Source organism: Dipodomys spectabilis, unplaced genomic scaffold (assembly GCF_019054845.1).
Source record: "Dipodomys spectabilis isolate Male_0828 unplaced genomic scaffold, ASM1905484v1 ptg000085l, whole genome shotgun sequence".
Lineage (NCBI taxonomy): Eukaryota > Metazoa > Chordata > Mammalia > Rodentia > Heteromyidae > Dipodomys > Dipodomys spectabilis.
In genome coordinates, this window is record NW_024870762.1 from 9,688,100 (window position 1) to 9,702,586 (window position 14,487).

The following is a 14,487-nucleotide window of genomic DNA, read 5'->3' on the forward strand; positions in this document are numbered from 1 at the left end:
ATTGTTTAGGGACTTTTTCAGAAGCCTTTTTCCTTGCCTTGCAGATGGCTATCATCTTGAGGTGTCCTTACATGGTCTCTCTATGGGGATATCCCTGTCAAGTGGGTCCTGGCATCTAAATTTAGGAATACTGGATAGGTGAGTGACACGGAGATTTTCCTAGTAGAGGATTTTTTTTATTTTTTGTCAATCTTGGGGCTTGAACTTGGGGCTTGGGTACTGTCCCTGAGCTCTTTTTCTCAAAGGCTAGTGCTCTATCACTTTGAGCCACAGTCCATTTCTAGTTTTCTGGTGGTTAGTGTTTGATTGGAGATGAGTCTCACAGATTTTCCTGCCTTTGCTGGCTTTGAATGATGATCATCAGATTACTGCCTTCTGAGTAGCTAGGAATACAGGCTTGAGCCACCAGTGCTGGCTTAATTTTTCCACTTTTTTTTTCTTGTCAGTTATGGGTCTTGAGCTCAGGGCCTGGGGGCTGTCTCTGAGCTTTATTGCCCAAGGCTAGTGCTCTACTGCTTTGAGCCACAACTCTACTTCCACTTTTTAGGTAGTTAATTGGAGATAAAAGTCTCACTGCCTTTTCTGGCACACTGGCTTTGAATCCCATTATCAGATGTCAGCCTCCTGACTTACTAGGATTACACTATGACCAATGTATAGAAACTGAAAAAAAAAAAAAAAACATTTAAAGAAATGTTTTATAGGGCTGGGAATGTGTCTTAGTGGTAGAGTGCTTGCCTAGCATGCATGAATCCTTGGGTTGGATTCCTCAGTATCACATAAAACAGAAAAAGCTGGAAGTGGTGCTGTGGCTCAAGTGGTAGAGTGCTAGCTTTGAGCAAAAGAAGCTGAGGGACAGTGTCCAGGCCCTGAGTTGAAGCCCCAGGACTGGCAAAAAAAAAAAAAAAAAAAGGTTTATAGCAGATATATAGTGGCTAAAAAGCAGAAATAACCTAAACATCTATTGACTGATAAGTAAACAATATCCTACAGTGGAATATTAGTAATAAAAAGGAATTATATGTTGTATCCACACCATGTGACAATATGGATGGATCTCGAAAACATGCTAAGAAGCTGATAACAAAAATCACATAATAAATGATTCAATGAATAGGATATTCCAGAAAAGGTAAATGTATAAAACAACATAAATTAGGTGTCACTTAGGGCTGGGGAGAGCTGAAAAGGGGAAATATTACTAAATGGATACCGGGTTTCTTCTTGGGGTGACGATAATCGCTACACAACTCTGATTAAAAACCCTAAGAATGTATTCTTCAAATAGGTTAATGGTATGGCATATAGCTATTTTAAGAAAGCTGTTTAAACTCATGATTATATGCCAAAAACGTTGTGAAATCATCGGTTATCACGTGAACTTTCATTACCATGAGATTGGGAAAACAAATCAGCCAAGCACTAGCATTATAAGCTTTACCTTTCAAGATCAGGAATTTGGAAACCTCAGGAATCCCATCCTTGATTTTGGACAATTTATATTAAAGGGTGGGTCGCATGTACTTCTTTGCCTTCTGGTCTTAATTTTTTTTTTTTTTAACAGCTAACAGATTTTGATTTCACGAAATAAGACGCAGTTAATTGGGAAACCTAGGCTTCTAAAATTTCATCACAGAGCAGCCAGTGAAGAACTGGTTTGGCTAACGTGGATTATTGACCTTTGCCGATTACATAACGTTGGGTTTTTATCAGCACATCAGAGCTATGAACACGGAGGTCTCCTACGCTGTTTTTGGTGTCAAGGGCGACGTGATGCCGAGGCCAGGGCGCCACGTTTTGAGGACAGAGATCCACAAGAGGGACAGGATGTAGGTCCTCGGTCCCCGGAGATCTGTACAGAGACCGTGTGGTGGCTGCAGGAGGGAAGATGGACCCAACCAGGCCGGGCTGCGTCCCTCCCCGGCTCCGGCCGCCACGCCTCAAGGGCGACTTTGACCTAGTTCAAACCTCCCCGGCGGCGCACGTGGCGCTGGAGACCAACGCCACCTCGGGGGGAGGTGAGGAGACGAGGCTGCCGTGAACTACTTTCCGCTGCACCCAGTCTCTAACTTCCCAATACTGGAAAGGAACTTTCGGCTGGGGAGACCAATGGGGTAGACTCCCAGGACTACCGAGACCTAAGAAAACGAAGCCAGAATCTTCTCACAGCTTTCCAAAGCGCACTCTCCTCTTACTGACTCATCCCTCCCCCTTCTCACACCCACTCTCCGTCCCTACTCCGTCCCAACTTTGGCCCGCCGGGCTCCTCGGCTCGGAGCTCCCGCAGAACAACTACCCCGTGCCCAGCCCTAGAGGCTAGGAGACACCGGTAGAGCGACTCCATCCGGGACTTCGGCAGGCCAGAAAGGCGGGCTTTTATGACGTATTGAGGGCGGGGCGAAGAGCCAACTCCCGAGACTGGGACCTCGTGACCGAGAGGCAGAGGGGCGTGTCCGGGAGCCCCTTTCCCCGCCCCTTAAAAAGTTCCATTTTGTGGAAGAGAGGAGTTATCCATCCTCAAACTGCCCTTGGAGGAGGGAACGCGACAGAAGAAGATTAACGTCAAGGACGTGTCTCGTTCAAAGCTCGCCTATACCATCTCCTTGGGAATTTCTTTCCAATGTTCCCCCGATTACCCCGCAAACCTTCCCCCCGCCATCTCCAAGTCCTCCTTCCTCCCCCGAGTTTCTGCGCAGATGGTGTCGTCCGGCGCAGCGCGCAGCCGCAGAGGGCTCGGGGCGGTGCCGCTGAGGGGCGGGTGACGCAGCGGCCGTCGCTGCCATTTTAAGTTGTTTGTTCTGGCTTTTTTTTTTTCCTCTCCCCCCCCCACCCCTTGCTTCAAACGCGACTCTGCCCCGGACCAGGGAGGCGCCCAGGGTCGCCGCTCTCCGCAGCTACCGGTGGGGGGGAAACGAGGCTGCGTCACCGCGGAACGCTTCCACCCGCCCGCTTCGGCGCTTCCCCCTCGGCGGGTCTTCGTCGACCTCCTCTCCCGAGCCTGAAACCGGACTGTAGGAGGAAGAGAGACTCTGTAGAGCAGATGCTTGGACTGAAATAACTCTTATTCCTGGGGGTTTTTTTCTCGGCTGCCAAGACCCCCTTTAGCGCAGGGCTCCCTTTCCCTCCCCTCCCCCTCCGCGGCCCACGCCAGTCCTCGCCCCCTCTTCTCGTCTCTCCTCCCTCTTCTCTCTCTCTCTCCCCTTCGCCGCTCCCTCCGTGTCCTTTCCCCCTCCGTCGCTGCCCGGGGGCGCCGAGCCAGACTATGGGTCCCAGGTGGGGGCTGAGTGGCGGCAGCAGCGCGGGCGGCCCGGTCACCGTGCGCACTGCAGCGGGGATGGAGGGGCTCAGTTGGCTGGTGGTTTTCTCTTGACATGGCTCCTGCCCGAGCTGCGAGCAGCGCCCCCGCCGCCGCCGCCTCTTCCGCCGCCGCCGCCACCGCTCCGCCCGCAGGCTGCGGCTAGAAGGGCCCCGAACCTCCCCAATCCCGAGAGTCGGTCCGTGAGTCTTGGTAATCCGCGGGGGACCGGGAAGGGGATTTCAGATCCCCCCGTCACCCCCCACCCCGACCCTCCTGCCGCCTCGACTCCACTTTCTGCCTCCTTTCCTCCCCCAAACCTCACTCACCCCCCCCTCTCCCCCACCTCGGGAAACCAACTTAACGACCCCACCCTACACCATCCAAACGCTGGAAAACATGGTCTGTTGAACGGGAGAGCGAATCTAGAATCTGGGGAACTTTTTTTTTTTTAGGGGGGGTGGGCTTACTTTAAAAAAGTTGACTAATATTAACACAACTATTTTCTCTTTTTCCCGCTGATCCCGTCCCTTTTTGCCCTCTCCCGCCTACTCTATCCGGGCGGGAATTGTTTCCACGATGAAATGAGTGAAATCCTGAGTGATCCTGTGTCTCCCGTGGTGCGAGTGAGTCGCTGCCGCTGAAGGCGAGGGGTGGGGGTGGGACCTGGTGGGGTGGACGGCAGGTGGTCCCCAGGCACTGCCCGGGATTTGGGAGAACCCGCCACCTTTGCCTCAGCAATGCTCACGAGAAGATAAACCGCACTCCCCACCATCTTGACAGGGGCAAATTCATAAGGAAGGCTCCCTTGGGGAATGTAGAGCTTATCGCAGGACTGAGGATTGTCGGGATCATCCTGGGCATTAATCAGGTGTAACCACAGAGGCGGAATAATTATTAATATCAATTAATATACCCCTTTCCCTCTGCCATCATGATTCTCCTTGGCAGCAGCATTAGCAGCCGCCTGAGGGTGAAAATGTGGGTGATGGGGAAGTTGGTAATGACTCCGCTGTTTTTCCTTATGGCTGCTTTGGGCAACAGCTGTCCACCCCCGGTATACACTGTAGTTGATTGCAGGGAAATCCTGTACCTCTCCCCTTTCTCTGCTGATTTTGCACTTTTCTCTTTGATCACCACCACCAAGAGTAATCAATAACAAGCACTGACAATACATAGCAATAGTGAAATCTGAAATAACAGAATTAATTAGGTACTACAGCCATGGATCTGGCTGGGTAAAATACGATTGGGTATTTCAGTTTCATTCACCTACCCTGTTTTGGTGTTTTGTTTTTGGTTTCTTCTTTTTTTTCTTTTTGTTTTGGTACTTGGAAAACAAGGATCACACTCTCCCTCCCCTTCCCTATTACTTTTCATAGGCCCTTTTCTTAAAAGGGGGAAAAATCCGGATGGATTTCAAGGATTGGACTGGTGTCAGCTGTGTTTTATTGCACACTTAAATCCTGATTATCAGGATTTTCATTTCCCCTTTGAAAGCTTTTATTTTGGCAGCTAAGCCAAATGTGTTTTCCGGAAAGTTAGTTCAAGTATTTTCTCCTCTTTCTTTCCTTCCTCCCCTTCCTTTTTCCTGTTTGACCCCAAACATTGTCCAAACATGACTGGACAGCAGCTTTGGTTTCTTGACCCTGTAGTATGACAGTCTGCTAATATTGCCAGAAGGTGCCGTTTTGGGGTTACAGTTGTGATTTTAGCTATTCAATCATATTAGCAGGAGAAAAAAATGACTTGTTTCTGTTGTACTTGAGTCTTAAGAAAAAGTGCCCATAGTTTAGTGACAATTTCCAAAGGCTTTAGTACCACCTTTATTTCAAAATGGGGGACCCAAACTCCCGGAAGAAACAAGCTCTGAACAGACTACGTGCTCAGCTTAGAAAGAAAAAAGAATCTCTAGCTGACCAGTTTGACTTCAAGATGTATATTGCCTTTGTATTCAAGGAGAAGGTAATTTAAAATTCTTAATGTGAATTAGCACAAGTGATTTTTGTATATGTATGTTATGTAAACAACATGAATGTTTACATGTATGTTGTTTACATAATAAACATAAGTATATTACTTACATATTTGAATATTAGGTTAAAAAGTATCTGGGGAAGGTATTTTAATTACTTTCTCACCTTTATGGGTGATCTTGCGAATTGAGTAGTTACATTAAAAATATGAATGGAAGGCTCTTCATTATTAATTGACTTGGAAATAGGGTTTAATTCTAAAGGTTAGTAGGATCCACTTGTAGTTGACATGGGTTGGATAGCATTGTAAAACTGGAGTAATTGAGAACTTTATAGCTGAATATAAGGATTATGTAATATATAAATAGGACCCTTGAAAGTGTTAAATTATAATAAAAAATTTAGGCTAAAGGTAGTGTGTTTCTTCAACTGTTAGGTTTCTTTTCTTTTCGTGCATTTAAGGAAGTTAAGTATACTTCCAAGTTTTAAGAACAGTTAAATACTGAGATGAGTAATTTGTGTTTCACTGTTTCTTAAAATTCAAAATGACATAAAAGAGGTTTAAATATTTTGGTTTAGTTAGAATTAGTTCTACAATTAAGTATCAGAAGTTGTAGAAAGTCAAAGAGAATTTCTTGAAAGTTCTATTGTATACTTTTGCAACTGAAAAGTAGACAGTTTCTGAAATTATGAGCAAGGTGGTTTATTTGACAGGAGATGGGTTTAGATAAAAAGGAAGTACTACTTTGATTTTTTACTTAAATGTTGAATTGATTTCAAATCAGAAATATGTTGGTGGAATTGTGTAGTATTTTTAAGTTTTCCAGGTGTTTATTCCATTCTTAACAATTGTTTGTATTTATGAACTCTTAGTCACTGGAGTAATGGCATTGTAGCATAGTTTTGATGGATTTGTGTTTTGAAATGATTGTCCCAAGTATAGCTAATAAGGAAGGATTTATTTCCACATTTTCTTATACTTTTTGAAAAATAAGTTTACTGAAATCTGATAGGATCACATTTTAGTTCAAGGTTTTTTTTTTAACATAAGTTCTTTCAAAATTCAAGGTATAAATGATGAGGTTAAATCTTTGTACAATCTATGATGCCCCAGACTGTACGAGCTAGTTTTTTTAATATTTGTGGAAATCTGGTATTATTCTAGGAATGGATTATATCCATACAATTGCCATGAATAGTTAGTGATCATTATAGGACAGAATTTTGAAAGCTAGCTTGGTAATGAGCACTTAATCTTAACCCAGTTTTGAAAGAATATGGTATACTTTTTTCTTTCAAATACTAACACTTGCACATAATCTTCAAAAAGAGTAATGGAAATGGACTCATTTAAGGAATGAAATAGGTAATTTGGATACCGTATTTTTAAAACGAGCATCTTTAGGGATGCCTGGTGTCAGTCACAGCATGTAAGAAATTGTCTCAAATAAGTACATGGTATAGGATACAAAATGCTATAAATCTGAGGAGTTACCATTTTAATATTAGGCTATTTATGTTTGGCAGAGGAAGAACAAAGAGCCAATACTAAAAATGCACATTTTCTATATAAAAATACTTTAGACAGTTAAGAATTATACTAAGGTGGAGTAAAGATTTTTTGACATTGTAATATTTAGTGGGATCAAATGACAGTGTGTTTACAGTAGTTAATGTAATTTTATTTTTCCTCTTAGAAGAAAAAATCAGCACTTTTTGAAGTGTCTGAAGTTATACCAGTCATGACAAATAATTATGAAGAAAATATCCTTAAAGGTGTGCGAGATTCCAGCTATTCCTTGGAAAGTTCCATAGAGCTTCTACAGAAGGATGTGGTACAGCTCCATGCTCCAAGATACCAGTCTATGAGAAGGGTAAGTTCAATAAACCTTATTAAAATTTTTGTGAATTAAGCTTACAATATTTTTCATGCTGAGCATGGGTAGGTACTGTCAAGATGGAGCTCTAGTTATATTTGATTTTGTGCTACATTAAGAACTGGGCCAGGCGCTGGTGGCTCACACCTGTAATCCTAGCTACTCAGGAGGCTGAGATCTGAGGATGGAGGTTCAAAGCCAGCCGGGGCAGGAAAGACTGTGAGACTCCTATCTCCAATAAACCACCAGAAAACCGGAAGTGGCACTGTAGCTCAAGTGGTAGAGCGCTTGCCTTGAGCTGAAGAGCCGAGGGACAGCACTCAGGCCCAGAGTTCAAGCCCCACAACTGACAAAAAAACAAAAAACTGGGATCATGCTTTAGAGACTTTAAGGGGGGAAAAAAAATACATATATATATATATATATAAAAATGGGAAAAATGTAGATTTTGCCTCAGACCATTTCATTTTTGGATAAAATTTGTACAGAAATTCTTTCAATTCATTATAGGTACTTAGAACCACTTAAGTGCTACATCTAAATTTGTTCTTTTGCAAAGTATGGTGGCCTACCTGTAATCCTAAGATTTGGGAGGCTGAGGCGGGATTATATATTCTAGGCTACATAGACTAAGATCCCATCTTCAATAAAACAGGAAAAATTGGTTTTAAATTAGTGAAGTGAATTTGTTTTTTTTTTTGTTTTTTTGTTTTTTTTTGGTCCGGTCGTGGGGGCCTGAACTCTGGGGCCTGGGAGCTGTCCCTCAGCTCTTCAGCTCAAGGCTAGCGCTCTACCACTTGAACCACAGCGCCACTTCCGGCTTTTTTCTTTTTGCTTATGTGGTGCCCAGGGCCTCAGGCATGCAAGGCAAGTGCTCTACCACTGAGCCATCTTCCCAGCCCTGTGAATTTGTTTTCTTAGAAATTGACTTAAGAAAAAAGTTTGTTGGGCGCTGGTGGTTCACACCTGTAATCCTAGCTACTCAGGAGGCTGAGATCTGAGGATCAAGAAAAGAAAAAAGTTTAACTTTGCTTTGGCCATGTAATTATTGTATAATAGTGATTATTGTGGATTTTTTTTTTTGGGGGGGGGTGTCAGTTGTGGGACTTGAACTCAAGGCCTGGGTGCTGTTCTTGAACTCTTTTTGTTCAAAGCTAGTGCTCTACCACTTTGAGTCACAGCGCCACTTCCAGTTTTCAGGTGGTTAATTGGAGATAAAAGTCTCATGGACTTTGCTGTCCCAGGCTGGTTTCAAACCATTATCCTCAGATCTCAGTCTCATGAGTAGTTTAGGATGACAGGTATGAGTCACCAGTACCTGGCAGAATGTTTCATATATTAACTACTGAGTTTCCCTGTCTGGCTAGAGAATAAATATTAACCTTTTTATAAATAACTCTGAAGGGTGGAAATAAAAGTACATGAGTAACAACAAAAGTAAAAGCAATTCTGCCATGTACTACTGAATATTAGGCTTTATGTGAGCAATAGTGTGAACTAAATAACTAGATTCTGAGATGAAAATAAAACTAAATTTGAGGTAAAATTTGATAAATGGTGGACCTTTTAACTATTATCTTGTAAGATACAAATTAATAAATAGTGGGCCTTCTGCATTTGTAAAATGTTTCTGTAGTTAAACCCTGTAATTTGGGCTTTGCTTGTTACAGCTTTATTTCTTGTTTTAAAAAATCTTTTTTCTTCTTTATAGGATGTTATTGGCTGTACTCAGGAGATGGATTTCATTCTTTGGCCTCGGAATGATATTGAGAAAATTGTCTGTCTCCTGTTTTTCTAGGTGGAAGGAATCTGATGAACCTTTTAGGCCTGTTCAGGTATTGTATTCCAAAATGAACAATTATATCAACATTTTTACAATTGAATCTAACTTCTTTGGGAATATGCTTTCTATTAAGTTTATTTCACAAATTCATTTTGTCCTTTGATTTTAATTTTTTTCATTTTTATTTTTTGGCCAATCCTGGGGCTTGAGGGCCTGGGCACTGTCCCTCCCAAAGCTTCTTTTGCTCAAGGCTGGTGTTTTACCACTTGAGCCACAGCACCACTTCTGGCTTTTTCTGTGTATATGGTACTGAGGAATTGAACCTCAGGGCTTTATGCATGCTAGGCAAGCACTCTACCACTAAGCCACGTTCCTAACCCTTCCTTTGACTATTGTAAGAGAAGAAAGTAAGACCAGAAAATCTCTTTAAGGTAGGCCTTTAGGTAAGCTTCAGATTTATGACCCTTATTCTTTTTTTTTTTTTTCTTTTTTTGGTAGGGCTGGGTTGGGGGGGGTGGGGAGGTGGTGTTGGTCTGGGGTTTGAACTCTGGGTTTGGGTGCTGTCCTTCAGCTCAAGGCTAGCACTCTACCACTTGAGCCACAGCATTAGCGGTTTCCTCGTGGTTAACTGGAGATAAATCTCACAGAGGTTCCTGTCTGGGCTGGCTTTGAACCATGATCCTCAGATCTCTTGCTTTGAGTAACTAGGATTACAGGTGTGAGCCACCAGCACTCCGACTACCTTTATTCTTTTTTTTTTGTTTTTGTTTTTTTTTTATTTGTGAACATACTGTACAGAGGGGTTACAATTACATGGGCAGGATGTACCTTTATTCTTCTAGAGCAAGTAAAGAACCTTTTCTAGAAGTTGATCTGTTTCTAAAAGCTGTACTGAAGTAAATTGAATAATACTTTGTTGCTGGGAATTGAACACAAGTCTTCATAAATGCTAATTTTTGCTGAGCTGGTCTCCTAACTTCTGAGTAGCTGGGATTACTGGTTTGTCTCAGGCCATCTGATGGGATCTTCCTCTTCCTCCTTTCAAGATTTTTTGCTGGTTATTCAGAGATAAGGTCTTATAGGCCTTCCTGCTTTGGCTGGAAAGATCTGTCTCCTGAATAGTTCAGGCTTGTGCCTGAGCCACTTATACCTGGAGTGTGCTCCCTTCCACACCCCCCCCCCCCCCCTCTTTTTTAGGCTAGTACTGAGGCTTGAACCCTGGGCTTCCAGCTTGCTTTACTTGTTGTCATGGCGGTGTTCTACCACTTGAGTCATACCTCCAGTCTGGAGGTTTTGTTTTTTTTGTTGTTCAGGATTTCCCACTGGGAAATTTTTTTTGTGTCCATTTGAGTTTCTAGTATCCTTTATGATACCTCAGTTGAAATAAGTAATTTCGTCTTAAATCATGACTAATGCTTGAGAGATGATGTACTTACTAAGCTTTCTCCTAAATCTTTTCATGAGGAATTTAATTTTGTTTTGGGTTTTGTTTTGTTGAGATAGGTTCTTGTTGAGTAGCCCTGGCTGGCCTGGGAGTTCTCAACCTTTACCCTCAGCCTCCAAAGCACTGGGATGGCAAGTGTGCACACATGTACCATCACACCTGGGACAAAATTTTTTTAAATTATATATAATGATAACTGAGTAGCCATGTGTGGCCATTGGCTAACATTGAGTCACACAGATAATATGCATATGGATGGATGGATGTAGTAGTTATTTCAGGTAGTCTAACATTTAAAGTTATATATAAATATATGTATTTTGTAATTAGGCCAAATTTGAGTTTCATCATGGTGACTATGAAAAACAGTTTCTGCATGTACTGAGCCGCAAGGACAAGACTGGAATTGTTGTCAACAATCCTAGCCAGTCAGTGTTTCTCTTTATTGACAGACAGCACTTGCAGGTAAGTTTTTTTTGGTTGTTTGTTTTAAGACTACGTTGGGGCTTATTCAAGAAGCTTATTGGTTAGCATACTTTTCTGAATGAGATACTTAATTCTGTTTTGCCCCCTTAACACAGGATTAATTTGAACTTATTAGAAAATGGAGAACAGATATCTTAGTCCTTACTCTAGAAGTTGCAAAACTTTTTTTTGGGGGGGGGGGGGGAAGGGGTTGTGGTACTAGAACTTGAATTCTGGGCTAGTTGCTTAGTTGAAACTAAGAGAATCCATTTTTCCTACCTCAGCTTACTTTGAACTAAGATCCTCAGATTTTAGCCTCCTGAGTAGGATTATAGGCATGAACCACTGGTGCCTGGCTCACATTTGTATTTTAAAAGCACTTCCCATTTAAGCAGCAGTTTCAAGCTGGGTGCTGGTGGCTCAAGCCTGTAATCCTAACTCCTTAGGAGGCTGGGAGCTGGGTATCGCAGTTCAAAGCCAGCCCCAGCAAGAAACTCTGTGAGACTCTTGTCTCCAATTAACTACCAAAAAAGCCCTAAGTAGAGCTCAAGTAGAGGAGTGCTAGCCTTGAGCATAGAAGCTCAGGGACATTGGCTAATCTCTGAATTCAAGTCCCACGACCAATGCAAAAAATAAAAAATAAAATAATAGTGATTGATTTACTTGATAATACTTCAATTTTCTTTTAGTCCTCAGCCCTAATAATCTTGTATGATAAGATTGTTTTCTTTACTAAACAATGGACAGGTTTATCCTTTACTTTGTATGCTTTATTATTGTGCCCTGGGTTCTTAATACATTGTGGGAGATTGGCTTCAAGTTAAAATTATGCTCTTTATATTAAAATTATTTTTAAAACCTTTTTTCTTTACCAGACTCCAAAAAACAAAGCTACCATCTTCAAGTTATGCAGCATCTGCCTCTACCTGCCACAGGAACAGCTCACCCACTGGGCAGTTGGCACCATAGAGGACCACCTCCGTCCTTACATGCCAGAATAGAGTATAAACCAGCAAAATGGAGATCAGAGAATGCAGCAGCATTTTTTTTTCTTACCACTTTTATTCTTTCAGAGTTTTAAAGAAAATGGACTCATGCACAGAACACTATGCATTTTGAACCTTGTTCATCCTGGATTTTTTTTTTTTTTCATTTGTATCGCAGAACTTAAAAAAAAATTAGATGTCTTCTGCACGGACTGTGTGAAGGAAGATGCTTTGCATATCTGCTGCACTGCATCAGCATCTTACTAAAAATGTGAAATGAAAGGACTATTGTACACTGAAATGCTTAAATGTATCTGAAAGCACAAGGTGATACTCATTTTTGATGGTCTTCCCATTTGTGCTGGTTGTTGCCTCTTTGACATCTGTCATCAGTATTTGAGGGTGAGAAGTGAATGTAACAGGTATAAATAACTTTTTTTTTTTTTTTTTTAAAAAGCTTTGCTATAATCACCATTGTTTCAGAGCACTGTCAGATTCATTTTATAACCAGAAGTGGTTATTTAAAAAGAAAATACAACCATGGGGAAGAAATCTTAAATGAAAAACCATCTCATTATAGGCATTCTTGCCTCATGTTTTTCTTGGTACTTAACATAATCTTTTTTGTTCCCCAGATCTCTTTCCCCAAGTTGCTGTTTTGAAAGTATTCTGCTGAGTGGATGTATTTATGCACTCAAAAGCAGATCTGGAGTCTGAAGTAGCCAAAGCAGCTATAAAACTGAGAAATACATTCATAGCTGCAGAAACCATGATAGGTAGAGGACTTTACATTTTTTGTTTTAGTTTTGTTTTTTGGTGTTAAAGAGAATTTAATTACAAAGAAAAATTTCAGTAAATTGTGCAGAAATACTTGTTTCTACACCATCCTAAAGGAAAAGGAGAATTTTTGAAAAGTTATAAAAGTTGGAATCTTAAATTGTAAAAATAACCAGAGTGTCAAAAGTTCTAAAAGCAGAACTCATTTTGTGCAATGAACATAAGGAAAGACTACTGTATAGTTTTTTTGGTTTTTCTTTTTTTCTCCTTTTAAATGAAGAATAGCTTTGCTTAAGGGTTGCATACTTTCATGGAGTAAATCTGAATGATCCTACTCCTTTGGAGTAAAACTAGTGTGTAACTAGTTTCCAATTGTATTTAGCTTTTTCTGGTTGGAATTTGAAAAAAATGAAAACCTAAATAAAATAGGTGGAAGTTCCCTGACTATTCAGGTGAATATACAAATCTTGAAGTGGTAACTTTATTTATTCCAAGTCACTGGGTAGATGTTGGTGTTCACTTTAGGGATTTAGTCTATAGCTAAACAAAAACTTGGCAATTGAGTTTGTAAGTGTAATAAGACAAGCAAAGAGCTTTCAATAATTAGCAGCCTGCCCTTATGGAAAAGCAAATCATGCTACTCTTTTTTTTTTTTTTGGGTCCGGTCATGGGGCCTGAACCTGGGCCTAGGCACTGTCCCTCAGCTTTTCAGCTCAAGGCTAGCACTCCACCCCTTGAGCCACAGCACCACTTCCGGCTTTTTTTTTTCTGTTTATGTGGTGCTGAGGAATCGAACCCAGGGCCTCATGCATGCAAGGCAAGCGCTCTACCACTGAGCCACCTTCCCAGCCCAAATCATGCTACTCTTAATTTGAAAATGTTTCTTAATATCTTACCATCTACTTGAAGTAACACTTGGAATGTTTCTTATAACTAGGTACTATTCTAAGGTCTTGTCTTACTCTTAACAATCCTGACAGTAAAAAACATGCAGATGTTACTTGCCCAGCTTATGTCATAAGTAGTGGAGAAATTGTTTCTTTCTAAAGCCCAGCTCTTAGCTATTTTACTGTAATTGAATTATACAAGTATACTAGGCAGTTTAGTCATTGCATTTTGGATTTAGAAAAGTTACAGTAATAGAAAACTTCTTATCTGTGCCCACATTCTAATCATTGACACATTTGTTTTCATTCTTTGTATGCATGTATTTTGTATATCTTGAATATTTGCTGCATTCATTGATTATATGTACATTGATTTATGTACATTGATTCCTTAGGCCCAACTTTGGTTGCTGGTCAAGGTGTTATCCACAGTACAGTGATCAAGCTCAGGGAATGTAATATTAATGTACTTTCACGTTCATATTCTAGTTTTGTTGGTCTGAATATATATTTTTCTTTCCTTTTTTTTTTTTTTGGTTGGTCATGGGGCTTGAACTCTGGGCCTGGGCGCTGTCCCTGCGCTCTTCAGCTCAAAACTAGCTTTCTACCGCTTGAGCCAGGGCGCCACTTCCGGTTTTCTAGTGGTTTACTGGAGATGAGTTTCACGGACTTTCCTGCCTGGGCTGGCTTTGAACCGAGATCCTCAGATCTCAGCCCCCTGAGTAGCTAGGATTACAGGCATGAGCCACCGGTGCCTGCCTAGAAATAGTTTTTTTATCATGAGCTCCATCAGTGCTTTTTAGGGGGGTGGGTCCTGATACAGGTTTGAACTTGGGAGTCTTGTGCTCACGTTCTTGCTCACAGCTGGTTCTCTACCTCCAGTCCAGCATTTTGCTGGTTAATTGGAAAGCCCTGGCTGGCTTTGAATCTTCATTATCAGGTCTCAGCGTCCCGAGTGGCAAGAATTATGGGCATGAGTTGCAATCCAGCTTTATAC

The 14,487-nt window shown here is 41.6% G+C and overlaps 1 protein-coding gene across 1 annotated transcript; it reads left to right on the top strand.

The window, feature by feature from the left end:
* Nucleotides 1-3,927: 3,927 nt before the first annotated feature.
* Nucleotides 3,928-12,354, top strand: CUNH6orf62 (chromosome unknown C6orf62 homolog). Its single transcript, XM_042683720.1, is given in 6 exon segments — nt 3,928-5,260; nt 6,969-7,145; nt 8,860-8,937; nt 8,939-8,983; nt 10,706-10,840; nt 11,716-12,354. Coding segments are annotated over 6 exon segments (690 nt in total). The 5' UTR covers nt 3,928-5,131; the 3' UTR covers nt 11,842-12,354.
* The last annotated feature ends 2,133 nt before the right edge of the window (nt 12,355-14,487 follow it).